Source organism: Meleagris gallopavo, chromosome 4 (assembly GCF_905368555.1).
Source record: "Meleagris gallopavo chromosome 4, MGAL_WU_HG_1.1, whole genome shotgun sequence".
Lineage (NCBI taxonomy): Eukaryota > Metazoa > Chordata > Aves > Galliformes > Phasianidae > Meleagris > Meleagris gallopavo.
In genome coordinates, this window is record NC_139407.1 from 64581720 (window position 1) to 64605564 (window position 23845).

General features: G+C 35.9%; 1 protein-coding gene across 13 annotated transcripts in view; it reads left to right on the top strand.

Moving 5' to 3' along the window:
* LOC104910903 (uncharacterized) overlaps positions 1-23845 on the top strand; it is a 117825-nt gene that overhangs the window by 84254 nt on the left and 9726 nt on the right. For 4 of the 13 annotated variants that reach the window (XR_014883251.1, XR_014883252.1, XR_014883255.1 and 1 more), the window contains one exon: positions 7159-12913. Coding sequence is in view for 1 of the 13 variants with exons in the window: in XM_085223653.1 (XP_085079779.1) it covers positions 7159-7203 (45 nt within the window). In the remaining 12 variants the exon portion in view is untranslated. Of the gene's footprint in view, positions 1-412; positions 3117-7158; positions 12918-16146; positions 16366-17578; positions 17642-23845 lie in introns of those variants that run through there. The other 9 variants (XR_014883246.1, XR_014883248.1, XR_014883250.1 and 6 more) reach the window with 6 other exon arrangements.

Consider the following 23845-nt stretch of genomic DNA (forward strand, 5'->3'; position numbering starts at 1 on the left):
TGAGAGACATGGTTAGTGGGCATAATGAGGGTGAGTTGGTGGTTGGACTAGGTGATTTTGGAGGTCTTTTCCAGACTTAATGATTCTATGATTCTATGGTGTCTAGACTCTATAAACCAAGGTCAGAGAAGGCAACAGCAACAACTGTGAGGAAGTCTGCAGACAATTAAGGCAGCTGTTTAAAAAAAAAAAAAATAGAGTCAGAAAGTATGATTGGCAATTTTTGCTATGTCATGGGATGCCTGCTTGTAATTGAGAGTGATCTTTTTAGACAGTGTTGCTGGTTAGATAATCTGAATTTAGTGCGATTTTGGTCTTGTGAGTGAACACATGCATTTGAAATTGCAACATCATGGACATCCTGTTGCCATTAAGTGATATGCAGCATAATCAGCAGATTTGTCTTCTGCAGGAGATCTTTGTCTTGACATGTTAAACACCCTCAAGTGGGATGTAAGAGGCAAAAATCACAAGCCTCCTTCTACAGGAGCTGTACACTGCTGTAGGAGATACAACCAAATAAATGAGCAGTGGAAATAGGAAAAAGATCAATCAGATCTTTTCAGACATCATGTAAAGACAAAAGCCTGAGCCCCCAAATGCAGCCAAGGAGGAACTCCCTGTGTTTATCAGGGTGAGAAATGGAGACTCCCATGATGGTGAAGGCTGGATGACGAGACTTCAGAAGAGTTCCTGCTCCACTTGCAGAACTGTAGCTACAGAATATGTTACTGCCCTTGTTTTAGGTGATGGATTAGAAGATCTGTCCAAGAATACACCTGAATTTGCTGAGCCTGATTCTTCTCAGCACTGGTGAGACTTCTGAAGTGCAGGGTCAGGTTTTCGAGTACCCCAGAGACATATTAGAGTCCAGCAAGTGTTAAGAAAGATTATTAGGGACTGAAGTATCTGACACATGAGGAGGGGTTGAGAAAGCTGGTTTTGTTTGCCCTCAGAAGAGAAACCTTGGGTCTTATCAATGTGTATACATAACTGATGGGAGGATGTAAAAAAGACAGAACTACACTCCTCTGTGCTGCCAACTAGAAAAAAAAGACAATGGGACAAATGGAAATACATAAGAAAGAAATTCCTTTTTTTTCTAGTGAGAGTGGTTAAACAAGGGAAAATATTGCTCGGAAAGGCTGTAAAGTCTCCATTATTGAGACCAGACCAGACTGGTCATAGCCCCAAGCAACTTACTCTAGCTGATTGTGCTTTGGGATGGTCAGTTAGAGTAGATAATCTCCAGAAGCCCCTTCCAACCTCAGCTATTCTATGAGTTCCAGATCTTGAAAATGACATCAGTGATAGCAGGGTTTTGAGGTTGCATAATTTGATATAGCTCATGGGTCGTGGAAGTTCTTCATGACCTACATATGCAGATAAGAATTTTCTAGGGGAGATTCTTGATATTTTCTCTTGAAGAATGTGATAAAAAATTCCTCATTGTCTACTGGCCACTGTGTTGAAAGAAACGGTCAGGAAAATAGGGTATTGACAAATGGGAAATCGAAGGAAGAATGCTTCTGAGCCTCATGGATTAATGAGGAGTAACGATTCTGTTTTGTTCTTAATGTTCTCTCTGGATCAGAATTTGGGCCAGATATGTGGGATGTGGACAGAAGAGTAGCTTCAGAATAACCCATGTTACTGTGTCATGGAGAAGCCCTGGCTACTATTGCAAAGTATCTGCTTTCTTCCAGTACTATGAATTCTGTAGGATTTCAAGGATTTCAAAATCCTCAATTTGGGTGGGATATTTTTCCAAGAAAGAAATTTTAACAGTACAATGTGAATAGAGGAATATTTAATAATTCTGATTCCCAGCACTAAGGCACTAGCTATGTCCTACCACAAGTTTATTTTTATTTTGTACACAATAGGCTACAGTTTGGTTCAAATACTTTATACCAACATTTGTCTTGGATCAACTGATGTATCTGAAGAACAGGGCAGCTTTATGAGGCAAACATGTTTTGTCAGTTTCCTGCTGTCTATACTGCTCGTTTTCTTTGCAGAGTATTTTATCATGAAATATGAAATTATGGTGCCTACTGATATTGACAAATATTTAAGAAAGAATCTGTGGATGGACAAGTCACAGGCACATGGCAGTTGTACGGAAGAAACTGTGACTCTGTTAGGGGTCTAATTTATTCAGTTAATGAGTTAGAGGTGGAAGAAAAATGCTCCAAATAAGTATTCATATACTGTCTATAAGGCATGTTTCAAAATGCTTATACTAGAAACAAATCTATCCTTGATGAGCTCCAGATGATTCCACTGATGTTAATACAAAGAAAAAAACTAGCATCTTCCCTCCTCTGTCCCCTTCCCCTGCCAGAGGTAATCCAGAGATTCTTTCACTGTTAAAGCCATTATGACATATTCTGGAACTAGCAAAACTCAAAATGATTCATCTAGTCTTTCCTATGATGTTTAAAAATGTATTTTGCAGTAGCTCTAAGTACAAGGCGGTTAGAAAACTTTCAGCAATTTATATAAATAAATATTGTAGGAAAAGCCTTTGAAGCGAGAGATCATGACTGAACACATCTGCTTAACAGAACTAAAAGCACAAGGGTTTCAGACCTTTCTCTTCAGCTGTACCAAACAAAACTAAAAGGAAAGACAAGCTTTGCTTTAATGTTTTACTCATAAACTTTTCATAGTTTTGTATTTTTGCACTTGCATAGCAAAAGGAGTGTGTAGATAAACAAATGTGTCATTTCTTTTAATACAAAAGTATTCTGATTTTTACTTACTGATGTAGCATAAATATAATCTTTGATGGTAAGGCTCCAATTTATTTTTGGCTTAAAAAAGCCCATACGAGATAGTGTTGAAGAAAAGATATTTGATTCTTTAATATCAGTCATGAAAAAAGCTTTCAAAGGTACTGCATTTAAAACATCTCAGAATTAATATCCAAGAATCTGATTTTGCTTTGCAAAGACTTGTCTCTTGATCAAAAGAAGAGAGCACACGAACTAAGAAGTCCTTTCCATCTTGTAATACTAGGATTCTGTGATTCATTCTATTCTTAGTGGAGCTTGAAACATTTTTCCATTATTATCCAGTCAGTAATGTTGAATAAACTTTCTTAAGCCTAATGGTCTCACTGAAGTATTTTTTGAGCAGACGAAAGGATAGAAAAGACAAAACCCAGACCTCAGTAGCGTCTTTCTCTGTTGGAGAAATGAGAGATCTATTTTATGACAATTTTTCCTCTTTTTCTACACAAATGTGTTTTTTCTTTGGGCACTGTATAAATGCTAGACTGTTGTAGGATCTGCTATGTTCTTGCCTGCTAAGAAGCCTGTGACTAACTTTGCTCAGAGGAAGATATCTATTCCCAAATGGAAATAAGCATCATCAAGCCTACAAGTTTTTGTGCAAGGAAATGGATGAACTTCCTTTGTGTTGAAAACAGAACAGTACAAGAGTGATGTAGCAACCTGGCTTTAGGGAGTTCCACACATAAAGAAATGAAAAGCCTAATACGTGTAAGATCAGGAGAGAGTCAGTTTTACCAACAAACAAAAAAATTTAGGCATTTTAAATATGTTTATTATAAAAATAGAACAGAGTTAAAAATGAAATTGCAAACACATTCTATGTAACCTTATTGCACAAAGGACAATGGCATCTCAGCTAGTTTGTGAAATTGGCTGCCTTCTGCAATTTATGTTGTATTTAACATGTGCTGGAGACTGCTAGAGCTACATTTTCCTTACTGGAATCACTGATGGTGACTGCTGTAGGCAATTCTGCAGACCAAAGTGGAATGATTGAAAATTGGAACAATTTAAGCAATTGCTCTTTTTAAAATTCTTGTGCTGGAGTGTTGAAGATCACATCCTGGCTCCTGGTTTGAGTCTCTAACTGGAACCAGGTAAACATCAATTGGACATCTCTCAGGGGAAATGTCTCCTTCGACAACATTCCTGCCTACTGAAAATGCGTTTAATACGCTCATCCACGAATATTCTACATTTGGATTGAATGGAGGTATGAAAGGGGGTGGTAAGCATTCAGAGGATCAGATTAGTTGTTAACCTCTTCAGAAAGTAATGGAGAAGAAGGTTTTGATGTAGAAGGTTATGGCAAACAGTGATTTTAAAGGATTTCAGTGTATCTACTTATAGTAGGAAGAGAAAAAAATTGTCTTGGACAACTATATTAGAAACATATAGAAAATATTCAAGAGACTGAGCAAAAGTGGACCTGATGGTTCTTGATGCAGCTAACATATAGTTGGCAGGTTGGTTGCAATTCATTTCAATGAATTTAGATGTTTTAGCTGTGAACCTGTATCAGGCTTACTTTAAGCTGTACAAAGTTAACAAGTTAATGTTATTGGCTAGGAAACAGTAAATGAAGCACTGCAAAAGTGCTCAATTTAGCAAAAATATCAGCAAAGTAGGAAAAAGTGGTAAACAGAAACAAATAGAAACAAATCTAAGAGAAGTCCTAGAAAGTCTCAGATCTCAGTGAATGATAGCCTTCTAGGTAAAATTGTATTTCTACAAGTGTGAAAGCAATGGGCAAGCTGGGCTGCAACCTGCACAGAGACAATGAGGGAGTAAGACATGAAAATGATGGAAAATATGAAAAGGATACATCAACAATTTTTGGAAAAGTATCTAAAGTGCTTGGAATTGGAATTTTGTGGCCTATTAGAATTGGATCTGTGATCATGTCTGTTTAATAATACACTCCTAGTGAGAGTATGGAGGATGCTGTCTTTGCACCCGTATGCAAGATGCCAAAAATGAATGTGTCAACTTTGAATATATCAAAAATACTTCTCTAGGGATAGGATTGTACATAAGAGATTACTTTCAAAATTGTGCAATAGTGCATATTGAAGGCCTGGTAAAAGACCAAACTGTGAATTAATATCAAATTTATGATTAATAGAAGCATAATGGTATGGATAATAAATTCAATGTACAAGTGTTTGAACCAAGAAAATCAAGAAGGGAAACAAGTGACCTGAAATACAGGCATAATTTTAACGTTGCACGTTACATGGAAAACAATGTGGAGAAAGAATTAAAGAAGAATGCCTAATCTTTAGTTAGTAAAGCACAATACATGGGAAAATACATTTTTATCCTTTACAATCATGCTGTCTCAAGAAAAAAAAGCTAAGTAACAATCACTATGAAAATCTCTAGCAAAGGAAGAGTAATCACAGCGTATCTTTAGAAGACTAAGAGACTTTGAGAATAAACTTTTCCAGAATTCTATTTATTTCATTTCTATGTTTGCAACTACACTGTTAGACCAATGATTACATTCAGTTGCCATTGGTTTATGGAGCCAGATGCAATGAAATGCCAAGAACACCCATAAAAAGCAACATGAGAGTAGAGAAATGAGGCCAAGTGTTCTTCATCTATAATAAACTCATTTAGGAGCCAGTGGACAAATACTGACTCTTAGTAAGAAGCCCATGAACCAACAGACAAGGAAAGCAAGGAAATGAAACACCTGGGGTCAAGCTAAAGGTAGACATAGATTCTAATATAGTCTGTAAAACAACAAGAAGACAGAATGTTTCCGTAATTAAAAAAGATGGAATCATATGCCTAGAAAAAAGGGCTTAATATTGATCCTTGAAATTTTCAATGCAGCTGTCTTGAACTCACAAGAAATCTTACAAGTAGTTTGAGAGTTTTCAAAGCCATAAAGTCATTTAATAGAGATTCACTGGTCTCTGCATATGACTGAAGACATATTCTTCAGTGAAGCTTGCATCAAAACGTTCCTTTTTCAATGTTATGTCTTTTGGCAGAATACTGAAAGATATAGCTGCAGCTGAGAAGTAACTTGGACTGTGGTGTAATAGCTCACTAGCACTAAGTCAGCAAAAGTGTAATATCTGAAAGCTTACAAAGAGGTGGATGAAACCCCTTATAACTAACATACATCGAGTTCTAAGGGATTTAGAAATGCTTCTATAGGTTATTGAGGAAATCAGTGGAAAAATGGTTATGAATAGAATCTGGTAGTTTATGGGAATGGCCAGAAACTTTTTTGAATTTAGTTCAGACCTATGAATGAAGAAGATAATGCTCTCTGTATAGTGTCATGGGCTCAGATCTCAGATAAGAGAAGAAAGATAAAGAAATGATTACCATGATGTGATCCTATAAAACTACTGTGCTGCAGAATGATTGAAGTGAAAATGTAATATTCAAAGGCAAAGTAGGAGAAATATTCACCTAAAACTAGTGGACCAAAGCTGTTGCAAGTAGATACCTTAATATGATCAGAAAATTCATTTGGAATAATTTTACAATATGAGCAAAACTCTTATCTAATTAGAAAAATACTTTAAAAAATGCCAATATTGTATGTGAGTAGTTGACATACATGCTTTTCAAACTTTCATACTGCAAGGTTAGAAAAGAAGTTACTCAAGATTGCCATTTACGGTGGAAAGAGTGTAAGGTGGGACATGGAGAGTCCAGCACATCATGAAATAATGTTATCAATACTTGATAATGAATCTGAAAGACTGAAAACCACAGCCAGAGGGTCTGAGAAAGGACCAGGAAGAGTCTTGAATATCACTAGGCTTCATGCAGGAGAAATATAAAAAGTATAAAACGAAGTACTGCTTGGGCAACACCAAATACTTTTTATAGTGTAAACTATGTCACTCCTACTGATAATAGCACAGACATGAAACCCTTTAAAGACTATCAGGCTGGGAGAACTGTGATGATTAAATACATGCAATGTCAATAGGCATTGCATCTTCTACATTCCAGTAAACTCTAGTCCCAACAATGTATCAAACACTTGAAAAAAACACCACAGATAATATAGTATTTAAAAAAGGAAATTAACTAATATGGAGCCTAGATATATCAAGAAGTTTTAGTCTTAGTCTTAGCAGGACTCAGCTGGAGGTCAATCTTTATGTGACTGGACAGAATGTTGTGGTTCTAACCCTCTTGTAAATGAAACACTTATCTAGATTTTAAATCATGAGACTTTTTAGGGTATTCATCAATATAAGATGATATAAACTTAGGTCTTATCTTTCTAATTATTTTACATTTCCATTTGCTGAAATAAATGCCTTCATTCAACAGGAACAACTGCTGATGGTTTGGTGGAAATTTCTTTTTTTTACAGGGACTTGAGAAATTTTCCAGAACCTACTCCAGGCTATTCTATTGATATTTTGAATTCCTCAGAGGCTGTAAGAAGGGATTAACTGTTGGATGATATACACATGAGAGACCATGAACACTACAACTTGAAGGCTTTGCAGCATAATAATCTGTGGAAATGTCATCTGAAAAGCTGAGATAATGTCTGAAATTTGCCAATGGGCAAGAATACTGTATCTGGGGATGTGAAAAAGATAGGCTTGAGCCTGATTATAAGAATTCAAGATATATGGAATTGAATCTGAATAGAGAGACTTGTGGCTCTTTGGCTTACGTCTTACAGGAGATAAGCACTTGCTGACCTTCAGTCCCTCAGTGCTCTTCTGCCCAGACTTTTCATGAACTTGAATGTTTGTTTCTTGACCTTGAGACCTAGCTAAGAAAGGAGCTTTAGAAAAAGTTGAATTGGATCTGTTGTTATGATGATCTTTTCATGAATAATTTTTTGGCAAGCTTAGTGTAAATCTGGATGCTGTTCATGAGCTGTTAGTATTGCAAGGTACTGAGGAAAAATCATTGATTCTGTGAGAAGACCAAATGGCAATGTGCTGTCAAAGGTACCTGCAAAACAAATATTTTGGTGAGCTGCATAGACAGATAGTTTGCAAGTCAAGACCTGCAGAATGGTATTATGGAAAATACACTGAGTTTCTGTTCCCTTGTAGTTCTTCCATCCACTATACATAACTGCTCAGAAGAAACTAGCATATGTAATATATTAGCTATGCTTTCTTTATTTTAGGGCACTAAGTCCCTAGGAAAATATCAGTGTAGCTCTGTGAACTCTGTCAAACTAAGGCCAAAGTTTTATTTCAGGAATTAGACATAGTGGGACATCAGGATGTACATAACTGCACAGTCCTGCCAATCTATATCGTTCTTGAACTTATGTGTCTAAAATGGTACATAGTACACCTGATGATGCCTCTTCAGAGAGTGGTATGGAACAGATTATTTTTTTTTAATGTACATTTATGTGTTCTAAGATTATGTTTAGTTTATTTTTGCAATTATGTAATATTGACTCCCTGGTTTATATTCTGTAATAACTCCTAAGCTTTATTTCAGAAGAGCTATTAGTTCTTCAGGACAACTTCTAGTTGTTCTCTCACTTTTATTTGCACAGATGTTCATCTTTTTGGCAAAAAAAGATGTTCATCTTTTTGGCAAAAATTCATACCCTTCTACTTATTGCAAGCAAATATTTTATCTAATCCCAGTGCTGATGTTTGTCTTTTCCAAGTTTATCTATGTATAAAGAAAGCTTTTTTCCTGTCAGAAAATAGTATCTTGAGAAATGTTGGGTGCTCTGTCACTCTTACTCTGAAAGAATAATGGACCTTGAAGATGAAAACATTGGATCCTGTTTGGATCATTTTTCCTTTGATTAGAATTTAAGAAGGCTATTCATTAATGCTTCTTAAAAATAATATGAAGCAGAGTAAGATGTAGAATGTTTTCATTCTTTGTGCTATGGCAAAAATATACCAGTTATGTACCAAATGACTCACGAGATTCGTAGTCATGGGCACTACTTACCCTGCACACCCTGTTTATGGGACTTGATAAATATCTGTTCTGGGAGAATACAGAGTGTCGAAAAATTAAAACAACTTTGGTTGAATACTATTTGTTCCAGCAGTTTTGTGTTTCTCAGAAAATCTCTCCATCAACTTGGAGCAGCCTGGGTCTCGCAGATGTGGTAAGATTCTCCTCCTCCCCAGAGCCTTCAAGGCCACAATGTCTGACTTTCCTGCATCTCTCTACCTTCACTTAAAAATATTCTCCACTGTGGTCATTTGTCTCCAGGAAATCGGATAGCTGCTTCTCCTTCCTGAGAGCTCTTTTTGTTTCAGTGTGTATGGACAGGTTATGACAATGAGATAGTCTCTCCTGGTCAAGTACATCCTCCTTATACTGCATAGTATACTGTACATACAGCTAACTGTGGTGAAAGACACCAGTGAGAAGCATTGCTCACTCAGAGGCTGATAAAGTTCACAACTCTACCATGACGTTGTGGCCACTCAGAAGTTGGTGGCCCATTTCTCAACCAATCTACATATAGAGTTTTGACTAATCACTGGGAACAAGGCAGTAGATGTTCTATCTGATTCTGTATTAAGCATGTCTCAAAGCTTCATTCTCCAGAGGCTTGCCTCTTTTGTCCATGCTGTGCACGTTTTCAGACTGGCAAGATGAATCAAAACATCAGGTCGTCTGTCCCAGCACACTAGAGATGAAAGTCAAATGTAGAGACTCAAATTCAGATCACTCAAATTTGGAGCAATTCATCAGAATTCCAGCACCTGAAATTCATTAAAACACAGAAATGTCTAGGAAATACCACTGGTCCTTGGTGGAGTGGGTGTGGAAAAAAGGAATGTAGCACTAAAAAAAAAACTAGATGTGCTTATTGATGTTGTGTGTGTACTTCTATAACTTGAAAAAGGTACACGAGTAAGCACCTGTCTCACACTGATGGGATTTTCAAGTTTCTTAATCAAAATCGATCCCCTTTACTAGTTTCTTCCTTCCAGTTATCTTGTCCAGCTAGCATGGTTATGAAGATACTAAACTACATGCAGACAAGATGCTACAAAGTGCTTCAGTTCATTTTTTGTCACTTGACCGAAACCCAACTTTTTAAACTATTGTGTTGCCAGGATCACAGGACCACAGTGATGTTATTTTTGCCTGTGCAGAAGAGAAAAATCCATTGTAATCTTGTTTTTCTCTAGATGCATTTAAGAGTTAATTATTTATGCATGAACTTTGTATTCAGTATGACTGCAGCTCTTCTCCTGGGAAATGAATGAAGCCTTCCAAATTATGTCTTCATTCAAATGAATTTCCTTAAAATTTAAGCAAAAATCTTGATTTTCTGAAATTATTTTTCTGATATTCAGTATAAAAAACAGAATACTCTGGTATATTTGATGTTGAATATCATTCCTGATAGTAATTTGTATTGCTTATGTGTTTGGCACAGTCACTGAAGACGTATGTTTGAGGGTTTGTATACAGTTCATATTCTCTTTTTCTGTTAAGTTCATTCTTCTATATATGGCACTGTAAAATAATTTTGACTGATAGATGTTACAGAGAAACATCTGTCATTACACAAGATGCGTGTAATGTTTATGCCTGAAGACTTTACCAAGAACTGTAGGGAAAATATATTTTCAGGACATTGGGTGAGACAAGGGGTGCTGATTCTCATTTCAGGTAACTGAGATATTACTCACAAATCCTGCAGCAAGAGAAATTAATCCCTTCAGTGTAAGGTTGTTAATGTCTCTCTCAGTACAGGAAAACTTTTTAAAGCTGAATGTTTTAATATATAAACTGTGAAGTAAATTAATAATCCAAATGTAGCTTTGAAATTGTTTAGCACTGGGAAAGTAATATTTGACTAATGGAATGCCTTACTGGTCATGCATTCAAATGATTTCTATGAGACAGTAGTTGGACTATTTTTTAAGAGATTTTGAAAGTAAATCATATTTGCTATTCAAACAAAAAATCTCTGCTTTGGCTGGATCTGAAACCTTTCTAAATATACGTGCACACATATCATTACATACATAAACAATTCATGTACTGTTCTGCAATACTGTGTCTCTGTGTTCTTTAGAGAAAAGAATAGAGCATTTCACTTATATTTACTTGTGAGCCTCAAAATAAATGAAGCCCTCCATTTCCAATATCCAAAGTTAATAACCCTGGCACACTTCTACTTCCATGGAGGCCAAACAAGAAGAGTGGATTTCCATCTCTTTCCTTCAGAACCTGTCTGTATTTGGATTTATTTTAGATATCTTTGGAAGACAGGAATACATAGGAGGCTATGTTATAGGAGAGGAATACTTAATAAACAAACAGCTATGATTTCACATTCTTTCACAACATCATGTTTTTAATACCAAGACATCAAAAGCCCATCTTTGCACCCCTCCCTGAAGCCACACTGCCAAGACATAAATCCAATAACATCTTTTGGGCTGCCAGAGAATTATAGTTATCCTTTGAGAATTCTGCAGTTTCTGAGATAGTGTCAATGTGAAATAAGTCCTTCTCATCTGAGGATCTCAGTGTGCCTCAAAGACATTAACTGAAGGCAAGTGCATATCTGAAATAACTCTAAATTCATTCAAAGTTAACACAATTAAATATTTGACCAGACTTTTTATAGAATGACATGCAATTTGTTTCACAAAATATATTTTTTTCATGAATCTTATTAACCAGTATTGATAATATTTTCATTGTTTTTAGAAGTAGTCTAATATTCTGATTATATCTCCCTATATAGAGATCCTCTTTATAGAAATTGAAGTCTAATATAAGAAAGCACAGGATCCAAATGTATCATTGAAGATACTCAATTGAATCTCACCAAGCAATGTTTGACAATCATCCAAAATTATCCTCGATCTACAAAGAATTTCTCATGAGAGTTGGGAGACATAAATTGCCATTATAATGCTTAGTGAGACTATTAAAGGACCTATCTTGAAACTGATAACATACAAAGACTGTTGATAGGTGTTGAAATTTTGGAGAATGTTAGAATAGCCACAGCTAGGGATTATTGTCTGTCATGCAACTTGAACTCTTCAGTTATTGTGAGATTACTTCTTGAAAATGTTACCTGAGTTTAGTCCTGAAGTATCTGCAGAAGCATATATATATGTGTGTGTATTCCATTTAAAGTCACCCACATATGCATCACCATGTCTGGCTGCAAGTGATGGGATTAGAAGAGCAAGATATATCCTGGTTGAGTGAATTGGCTTTCATGAGACTGCATATTACAACAAAATGGATTATTTAAAGCTAGTATTCAGATGTACTACAAAGAAGATGTATAGCATAATAATTTACCATTATCTTAGTAAAATAGTTTGTGCATAACAAGAACTAACTTGAAATTTTATTACTAGCGATCTGAAATTTACTTTTTTCTTCATTAATTAGGTTCAGGTGTTTGCTTGCATTTATTTGACCATTTCTGCTTAAAAATTAAAAGTCCGTAGCACATACAAAATTTTGCAAATTATTTCTTTTACACTTTATTTTATTTTTTACATTTTCTTTGATTTCTTTCACAAATTATTTCTTTATTTACAGTAGCAAATGTCATCACTCATACCTTACACTTCAGTAATTGGTTGTATATTTAACGAAAAGATAAAATGAATCTACTAGTATTTATAAAATGCAGTTTGTAAATGAGATAGGAAGTATGAGGAATACCAGGCATGTATTCAAGTTTTGGTGCAGGCTTGAGAAGATGTGTATTTTGCAAGATTCATTGTAATCTGTGAAGGGCAAATTGTACAATGTTATCTTGCTCATTTTACTCTCTAATGCTTTGTCTAGTTTTATACAATCCAGAAGCTGAGGTTCTTGGTACCAACTGAAACTGCTATTATGTGAAACTTAATTAGTGTTTTGTTTAAAAGCAGATATAGCCTTGTAGAATAAATTTTTTGTTTCTTTTTTTGTTTCTTTTTTCTTTTTTTTTTACTATTTCATTCTAATAATATTCGTGTGTGAGCTAAACTAAGCCAAGCTCAGTTATTTTGGAAACCAGAATATTTTGTTTATATCAAATAAAATACATTTATATAAGAGTAGAAGATTAGACTTCCCAGAACAGGTTTTCATCAGTGACACAGATCTAAATTATCTCAATCAGAAACTGTTTCTGAGGATGTGGATATTTCGCAGGCATTATACAGCTGTGAAAAAATGTTTAAGTGATGCTGGGCAGCCTGTGCCAGTGCCACTTCTTTTGAGAATAAGTTTTTCTTCTTATCACATCTGAACCTCCTCTGGCACAACTTAGGGCTATTGCCTCTTGTCCTATTAAGATGTATTAATATTATTTGCTAGCCTGTATATGTAGAATCACGCTTGTTTTAGTCCCAGTTGATCTTACATTGTTTCATTAAGTAGTACACTTTAACAAGATGGAGAATATGAAATTAGCCAGGAGTGCGTGTTAATGGTTCTCTGGTTCTCATTTTAGAGAATCCCTTAAATTCTCTCATATTATGTTTAGCTTGGATTAGCCGAAATTATTATAACCCATGCGTGCTTTTTGCCCCCCCTGCGACTCATTCCCTTTCCCTAAAGATATATAATGAACATAAAATTGATAGTAATGTGGTCTGAAAACATTAACAGCTTTACTGGGCTTTTGTATTTAAAAAAAAAACATGAAAACAACACATAACTTTTAAAATAAGTTTTTAACACGGAATGATACAACAATGAACTCCACTATGCATCGTTTGCTCATTCAATATGCTCCTGAGTAATTACTTTTAAAAATCTCCTCGTTGTTATGCGAAAGAGTAATTTTGTATGTTTATAAACAGTTAAGAAAACTAAGAAATTCATGATTAAGTCATGTTAAGAGAGTTTTTGTCTTTTGTGCATGTGAATATCCCTTCTATTTAGGAATGCTGGGAAGTCTGAAAGACCATAAATCTTAGTGCAATTTTTTCTTGCTTTTCTTTTTTTCCTCCTCAAAAATCTTACATTAAAAAACTCATCTGTGTTCACTTCTCCTACTGAGTCCTCTAAGATGGTAAACTTTTCCTAAAGGTCCAATACCTTTCAGTCTACCCAATAAATTACAACTCCCTTGTAATGAGTTACTGTTATAATGAAGACTCGCTGGCAATGCAGTGTATTTTAATAGACAAATTAGTCTAACTTAAGCTCTAACCATCTGTTCCATTCTCATTTATGACTCTAAAAAGAACATATTTTAAAATTATATCATTTAAAAATAATGTAAATTATTGAGGCATGCAGTAAGGCTTCTACGTATTTGTTCATTCAGTGTAGCATACTTATGGTAATAGTGATGTTGCCTCTTTGCTCCAGGCATGTATGAAGGAGAAAATGGTTAATGCCTGATACAATAAATTTGCAGTTATTATGACGCATTAAGTATGTCAAAAAAGATATTTTACTCCTAGAGAGTTACAATGAATGTAAATCTCTGTACTGGAGCATCCTGATGGGATACCTGGAGGCAAAGCTTTAGCTAATTCTACAACTTGTAGGGGGTTAAGGATATCAGAGACATTAAATGCTGACAACTGTAGTTTTAATATGCTGGGGAAATGGAGCTATTCCATATCACTTTCTGTGTTTGTTAACATTTATGCCACCACCAGGGATCTCACTAGGATTTATAGGGAAAGGACATGCTGATAGCTATTTAGAGGGAAAACAGTATTTTTTTTTCTCTCCTGCAGACTCATTGCGTAGTAAATTGTTGTACAGATTGACAAAGCAGCAAGGAAGTCAATAGAAAAGATATGATATTCTTAAAGACACAACTAAACCGCCACCAAAAACTGTTCTCCCTCTACTGCCTTTCTGCTTCATTTGTGCCCCCCATCTTTTAAAAGAATTGTAATAAATATTTATCTCATATCAAATCTCATAAATGAGATGACGTTGTTATGGCTGATATTAACTTCAGAATAAGCATCAGCAGCCTGACAGTATTCCTCTCTGACTTCATATATCTGTGGTACTTTATTGGGAAGTTATTTTGTGCAAGTGGAAGCAGGCAGCTTTATTTACTTACACTTTTTCTTCTGGCAAGATTGGATAAGCTTCTGATCGCAATAAAATATAAGATCAGATCCAAATCTGACCAAATATTTAGATAAAATACAACATCAGTCTTACCAGTTTAGTATTTCGAAGTTTCACCTGAATAAGCTGCCTCTATAGGCAATGTCGAATGTGAAGAGGTTGTCCCTTCTGTGTATTTTTGAGCAGGATGAGTTTCCTTTTGGAAGTATCACTACGGAGACAGCCAGTTTGAGGCAGGCCAGATGCTATGCTGTGAGAGAGCTAAAGTTAGATAAGAGGAAGGCCAAAGTTAGCATTTATAGAGCACTCCATTTCATGTCTCCTTTTCAATCATTTACAGAATGACATCAACGATTATAAAGGGAACATCTGCTGATGGCTTTAGGAGGTATTAAGTTTGGAATGACTAATTTAGCCATATAATTAACAGAAATATGGTTTGTTTGGCAGAATAGGAAAAACACACTATAGAGATACTGATGATAATTGTGAAGACCAGTAATAGAAATGAAAATGTATCACTTCAGTTCATTACATGTCTGAGTCTGTCATTCCAAAGTAAGTGCCTCTTAAAGCCAGATGCTCCCTCCACAAATTTGATGTGTGTTTATAATGGGTGGACAAAGGAGATATTACATCTTTTGTTAGCACTAAGTACCAAGGTTAAATTGGGTAAATAAGCAATGATTTCAGAATTTTAATTATATAAGAAATGATTCCGTTTAATTCTTGCAGAAATTTTTCTGCCTCCTAAGGATTTTCCAGAAGGTAGCATTTTGAGATTAACCGTCTTTTTCATGTGTTCAGACATACACATTTTGAAGTATGCTTTACTTCTAACATTGTAAATATTAGGAACGTAATTCAGATCTTCTCTGGTTTGGCTGAGGGTGCACTGCAAGCTTAATAGGAGGCATGTGGATGTTTTCACTGTAGCATAATGAAAATTCAACAGAGAGGTTTCCTCTAGAATACTAATCAGTGGAATTACAAGATATTTTAACATGGGACACAAAGTGGTTTTATTCTGAATAAAAATTTTTGACCTTTCATTATTGAAAATGTTAAAATTTTAATTTCCTAAATCTTACGAATTTACTTTTCTAGTTGCTTATGTATTATTTAATGTATGATTTCACTCTATTCTGTTCCAATTTATAAACTAACCTTGTAACACTGAGCACATCCCAATACACAGTTAAAAGCTGTGATTAAGACTATTTTATTTGTGGTTCATTCTTTTCCATTTCCAACCCTGTGTTTGTAGCATCTTGTTTCGTGAAGTTTTTAACATTTATTTTCTTTCATCTGTTTTAATTAGGAAAAAATGCTGAGAAAGGAATCTTGCATTTGAGAAAAGAAAGACAGAAACTTTCCCCCTCCTCACTTTTCAGAGTTCTCCTACAGACATCTTCTTTTGGCAGTTATTTTTGTTCTGCAAATCATCATTTTGTTCAGTCTTGCAGAACTGGCAGGATTTCGGACTGTCTGGTTCTGTTTCACCAGACCCAGGCTGAATGGATTTATGAGCAGATCTAAGGTGAGGATTTAAAAGTTTGTGGTAAATGGATGTTCTGATAGTATTCCACAGTATGAATATTGCTGGTATCTAGATGGAATGGCGTGTTTATAGGTGGGTGTATTTTCAAAAGAAGAAAAGGGCTGATTTCTAACTCATTGTGAGGTGAACTTCAGCTCATACTTCTTGTGGGATGGCATCACCCAGGTTCCCCTGGTGTAAAGGAAGCTGGTCAGAAATGCATCCAAAGAAAATTGCACATTTCCAAAAGTAGTGCAGCGTATTTTATTTTATTGTCTGGAATTTGGTACGTTAGCAATGGCTTAACTATGTAACTTCTGTGTACTCTTCTAACTACATGTACTTCTCTCTAGCGAAAATTATTTACTAGAGGAGAAATCACATTATGTTTTCACCCTGTCTATATTTTCCATTTTCTATTTAGGAGGTGATAAGTTTGGGCCACAGTGGCTGTTACTGTTCCTTTCCATGCCCTTTGAGAGTTCAAACTATGAAATGAAGCCAAAGCTGCAGCTGCAGCAGAAAATATGCACTTTTTAAATGAGAAACATCTTGCTGATTTCCCCCTCCCTACAGTAAATCGGTGCATAAGATAAAGAACAACATATCATGTAACAATTAGGCCACAATCTATTAACAACTCAGTTAGCAAAAGTTAAATACAAGTATAACAGTTAATTCTTTTTTTCAGAAACTATAGCACGTATACTGTTGGGTGTGATATTCTGCACTGCAAAGGGAAAGTACTTTCTTCTGTTGTTTTTTTTTTTGTTTGTTTGTTTTTTTCTGTAGGTTAAATGTTTGTTCTTCAGTTTTAGATGAATATTTTCTATGTGTAGCAATTTTATACATGTGTCAGGCTTGTAAAATTTTGGTAGTTTTTCATGGAGTACTTTCATATAAACACAGATTGAATTAGTGCACTGCCATGAAATTTGCTATTTTTTGTCACAACAGCTTCGTGTGCTTCTTCAGTTTGATTAATTGTAACACTCATCTGTTGGAGGGGCAATGATTTCTTGTGTGTGGAAAACCCACAATACCCTATTTTGCTTTGACAGCTGTATTTATTTCAGTGAGCTAATTAATGGGAATCCCAGTTGCTAAGATGGTTTTCTGATGTGCTGTTCCAAAGAAGCAGCTGACAGATAAACACTGTGATCTCAGGAAGAAGAAAGTGCTTCATTTCTTTTTTTCCTCCCTTGATCTTCAGGCATAGAATAGAAGGATTGTCCATTTGAGAGAACACTGAATACAGGCAAGTCCTTCAGTTTCACTTTAAGATTATTTCTTTTTCTTTTTATCATTGAATCGTTTGAGTTGGAAGGGACCCGTAAGGGCTATCTAGACCAATTCCACTACAATGAACAGACACCTACAGCTCCATCAGGTGCACAGAGCCCTGTCCAGCCTGACCTTGAGTGTCTCCAAGGATGGGGCATCCACCATCTCTCTGGGCAACCTCTGCCAGTGCCTCAATTCCCTTATTGTAAAACACGTTTTATATCCAAATACAGTAGTAGTTTTATTTATTTATTCATGTATTTATTCATTTATTATTTTACTAATTTTTTATTTTTAAGAATTGTCTATAATATGGATAAATGAATCATATTTATATTTAAAAATCTATTTCAAGCTAAAATAATTATAATATTTTTTTAAGGTATCTGAGCTATTTCTCACAGTGGACTAAGCCATGTGATTGCAATGATTAATTTTCCTTCATAGTATGTTCTGTGTTCTAATACATAGAAATCTTTGATTTAGTAGTTAAAGTTATAACAAGACATAACCGTGGCTGAAAGCAGAAGTCAGAAATATTTAAACTAGCAATTAAATGTGACTTTCAAAAGCAGGATGAACTTGACCTTATTTTTTAGCACGTCCCTATGTTGAGGGCAATTAATAATTGACACTTCTTTTCATAGAAAGTGACAAATTGATCATCATTTGGAATCTTGAAATCAAAATTAGATACCTTTGAAAAAAATCTTCTGTAGTCTAAATGAAGACTGACAACATTAACTTCTGGTGAAAAGAAAAAGTGATAATGTCCCAATGTGAGATGGTAAGAAATTATTTGGTCTGTGTAACTAAGAAGTTGGATAATATATCTGCAGTGGATTCTTCTAGTCTTAACAGTCTGTTAATCTACAAATGTTCAAATAACACACAGTATGAGTACAAGCAGTAGACGGAGCATTTTGAAATGAAGGGTGATATTAGAGAGGCAGTTTGATTTAGCAATTAGTGCAAGTCAGAAATTCTACATTCTATTCCCATATCTGACATTGATTAGCAAGTCACATTAGGACTTATTATCAAAAGTCAGATATGCAGCTGATCATCTAATTAAGATCATCATACTATTAGCATAACTGCATTTGCAAATCATGCATGCAGAGCTTTAGCCTTTGTTTAACCTTGATCTGTGATATGAAAGCAATCTGTGTCACAGACTTATACAAACCTCTTATTCTATGATTTGAGCAGCTCACAGTTTTTAATATATTTATCCTCCTCAGACTCTGTCAAACTGGGTATTATTATTTATCCTCATTTTGAGAAATTGGAATGGCAGCACAGAAATATGACGCTCGGATTTCAAAAGATTAGACAGTCAAAGATACAGATAAGCAATTAATGAAATTTTCTTAAGTCCCAAAGAGGATCACATCCTTAACTCCTATGTGTATTTTTCATGATTTTTAAGTGCCTAAAACACTTCAGAATTGGGTTCTGCATCTTGTTAGGTCTAATTCTATTTGGAAACTGTGTTCATACTAAATATATGGCATTTTAGGGGCCTTCAGTGCCAGGCTAGTTTTACTCTTATCCTGTAGAGTGAACCCTTGCTAAAGCTCACCTTCTGACTAATTTCATTCCAAAATCCAGTTTGTGCGATGCTCCAACACCAGTCCATACAAATGAAGGCACAGTAAATGGGAATGAAATTTGCTTCAGGAAATTTGCTTCAAAAGATCAGAGTTGGGGTAAAATGTGGTTGCAAACTCACTCAGTGATTACTAGAATCAAAGCCACCTGAGAATCCTATTAAGTAATTGAATTCCTCTCTGCAAAGAGAAGAAAAAGAATGTAGATGTCCTGGCCTGAATTAGCAAACGAGTTTGGCCATCTAAAGAGTATAATAAGATTGCTTTCTAGTTTGTAGCTCACTGAAAAACTGGATAGGAACAATTAAAACTAATTTGAAAAGAGAGTTACTTAGTTTAAGGAAGATTAGCCAGTTTAACAAGACAAAATACATTGCGTCTGGCCAACTTTGTAAAAATTGCTACATTCTAGGATTATTTTAGTAAATATTTAGAACCTCTCTTTGCCAATTTTATGAGAGAAAGCAATAATTTTCCATCCACTGCACACTCATTTTCATTAATTTTCCACATGACGAGAAAATGAAAGAAGAAATGTCTTATTTTAAGGATTCTAAGCATATGGGTACAGTAAAAGGATTTTTTGAAATTAAATTCTTTGTATTTCTTTGTAATAAAAGAAAGATTGAAATTTTAAAGAATGAGAGTCTCAGCCAGGTAAATACTTCAAAGATCTCCTGGATTTACTTAATCCACTAACTGCTGGTTCATTATTTTAAATGAATTAACTTTTGTCACTCATATGTTACAAAGATAAGTTACAAACATATGACAGGTGCTCTGTGAACTGATATTTCTTACCTGAATGTTTCATTTTTTTCCAAAATATGAAATGAACTTTTTTCATCATTGTACAATGAAATAGACACCAGCCCATGTGATGTGAAATCTGCAGATGTCCAGGATTTTCTAAGCTATTTATCTTTCCTCCCTTTTTTTCTAGTACTTCGGTCACACTGACATACTTAAGTGATAAATACAAATCAACATTACTCAAGAATGCTGGAAATGAGGGAAGGTACACCAACTATTGCCTTAATAGCCTTTTCATGCCCTGAAATATTTCATCAGAGTGAAAAACAAAGGAAGTGAACAACAGATACTGAAAACAACTAAATGAATAGAGTCACAAACTGGTATATCAAGAGGAAAAATCTGTATGGATTTTAGACCAAAAAATTATATTTTATTTAATTTTATTCTAAAATCTCAGTTATGAGGTATTTATTAGGTGTTTAGGGTTTTTTTCTGGTTTCTTTCTTGATGTCTTAATGCACATCCTTTCTCTCCCTTTGACTTTCAGGGAAAACTTAGAGTCCTGATGGCTTGTATAAAATACTATAGAATAACAGAATCATAGAATGTCCAGGATTGGAAGAGAACTTAAAGCTCACCCAGCCCCAACCCCCTGCCATGGACTGGTTGCCTCCACCAGCTTAGGCCCCATCCAACCTGGCCTTGAGCACCTCCAGGTTTGGGGCACCCACAGCTCTCAGTATAGTATGTCACCAGCCTACCAAAAAACTACATTCATCAACAGCTCATCTTTCCCTGGGCTTTCCTGCAGTAGAATCTTTTTATGTTACGCTTTGTTTTTATCTGCACAGATTGGAATTAATTTTGTGCAGTTTTTTTTCTTTCTTTTTTTAATCTTAGGAGACACTCGGATGCTATGACAACAGTTAGCAGGATTATAAGCTGGGTAGATAATTATTTGACAACAGTTTTGAGAGTAACTAGAGGGGTGAGATAAAGAGGTGAACACATTTTAATTATGTTTGTAACATCTACCCATTTGTTCTTTTCTGTATTGCATAATTTGCAGGAGGGAAATCAACTTTTTACATGGTCTGATAGTGATAGGAGAAGAGGGAATGGTTTTATACTAAAAAATGGGATGTTAAGATTGGATGTTGGGGGAAAATTTTCACTGAGATGGTCGTGAAGCCTGTGCACAGGCTGCTCAGTGAATTGTGGATGCCTCACCCCTGGAGGTGCTTAGGGCCAGGTTAGATGGGGCCCTGGACTGTGTGATGTGGTGCCTCTTTTAGTAGTTGGCAACCCTGACCATTGCACAAGGGCTGGAAGTAGATGACCTCTGAGGTCCCTTCCCGCCCAAGCCATTATCTGATTCTATGATAATATGTTAATATGTATATTTTTGTATCACCATCATTCTGGACTATGGTATCATAATCTAGACTCTGGAATATGAGCAAAATATAAACCTGAACCTTTCTAGATCAGCTCCCATCAGAAACCAGGGCCTAAAGTGAGCAGGTGAACCTAGTTCTCACCCAGGTCACACCCAAGGTGGGAAAATGGTCAGGGTGCATTGCTAAACCTGGAAGCAGAGAAAACCTTTGCAAGGAGCACAGAGTTCTTCCTATTTCTGCTTCTCATCTTCATGACAGATCACGAGGGGGGGCTTGTTAAGGGGGACTGTAAGGGTACATACAAACTCTAGCAGGATCTGTTGTGTTAGGATGGGGGGAAGTGGTTTCAAAGTAAAAGAGGGGATATTGAGACAGGATATAAGAAGTATTTTACAATAAGCATGATGAGGCACTGGCACAGGTTGCCCAGGGAGGTGGTGGATGCCCAATCCCTGAAGACACTCAAAGTCAGGCTGGAGGGGCTCTGAGCACCTGATGGAGCTGTAAGTGTCCCTGTTCATTGCAGGGGAATTGGATTAGATGGCCTTTAAGGCCTTCCAACTCAAATGATTCTATGATTCTATGACAGAGTGTTTTGTTCCTTGTTTAGCCTCTACTTTATGCTGTTTGGTTTTAGAAGGGTGTGACAGAATAGTATTGAGAAAGGCTGCCTCTGCTTTTTCCTGGCTATGGCAGTTTGTGTCAGGTGGACAGAGGGAGGGAGAGGAGACTGCAGTGCCTGCATGCAGACTGAAAGTCTCCTGAAAGAGCACATGGCTTGCTTGTAGCAGAGGAGCAGATCTACAGCCAAGTCTCAGAGGTCAAGGAGAGGATACATTCCTAGAGACCCAGAGGGAGACTGTGTGAAGGCTGCTGCGGCCCATGGAGGCAGTGCAAATTGATGACTCCAGAGCATCTGGAAGGAGGGACTCATTCTGAAAGGAAATAGAAAACAGGGGGAAAGATTTGTTTTCAAAAACTTTATTAAGACTGCATCATCCAAAAGATCTACATCTGCTTGATTTTAAGAGGTTGCTGTGCTCAAAGGAAACGCAGAGATCAGGATCACTTCAGTGTTTTGGGATACGCTCTCTCTGCAGATATAATTGGTGAGCACTACCTCGAGGCTCAGACCTCCTCAGAATCGCACCATAACCTCATGCACGCAAATGTTTACATATAAGCTTTCTGGGATGAAGGCCCTCTCTTCCTTATTTGGAAATGACTATAGAAATTTTAGTAAAATATCCCCAGAGTAATTTATTCGGCCAGTCCTACTGGTAGCAGGAGACAAATAGCTACTATAATGGACTAGAAAACATGGAAAAACAAGCTTGCTGATCAAACTCTTGAATTTGATCTAATTTGTGTTGACAGCTCGGCTCTGGTTAATGCAGGGGATCTAAGAGCACACTCCAATACTGTTTTCTCTTTCTCTCAATCTTTGCATGCTTTTCCATCTCGAGATGCTGAAATTGAACATTTGAGCTCTCCAGGAAAGCATCTATCATACAGTCCACATTGCAAACAAAGTGTATTTTCCATTCTGTTTATCACATCATTAATTTATAAATTCTGTGGTTCAACATTACATATTCACAGACTCATGAGACCACATACAGTGGGCCAAGTTCTCTGCTGTCCTATATTCTGAGGTAATCCTGGTACAATCCAGCAAAATAAATGCATAAACTACAGGACCAAATTATCAATAAAAAAACACTGATCCCTGTGTAAACTGAACATAAAGCATAACAAACAACCTTTCCCTTTTATCTTCTTTCCCTTCGTGTTTTGAGATAACTGACAGTGTTATGGAACATGAACTGAACTCCAGATGTTACAGAAGTTGTAATCTATAACCATCCTGCATGATATTTATTGAGCAAAGTTGCACCATACTTTACTTTGTCTGCATTATATTACACTAGCTGGCTGAGATGCCAAGGGATTGGTGTAGGGAAAATAATAGTTGGTAAAAATAATAATTCTTATTGCCTGGTTTATCGTATTTGATAGCACATTTTTGAAGAACCCAACAGTGTGTAAATTATGTGAAATTGTGAAATGACAGGATTTCTTCCATAATGTTTTTGGGTTCCTTACATAATATGTGCAGCCTTATCTTTGTAAATTACTATGCAGCTCAAAGTAGATTTTAGAAACTGTTGTCTTCAGAAGTACTAAAGTTATGTTATTTAACTATGGTGGGAAAAAAGGCAGGTCAGGTAATGCTGTCACAGGATCTGCTCACCTGCACGTGAAAAGATGCGACTGCATGCATTCATATCAGTTTTTAACTATTAGAGGAAAAAATATTGATATTGTTGCTGGGGATGATCCAAAATTTGGCAAATCGATGCATCTGTGAATCTCAATGTTGGCATCTGAGTGTCTCTGTTTTATACACAAGCTGTGAGAGAGACT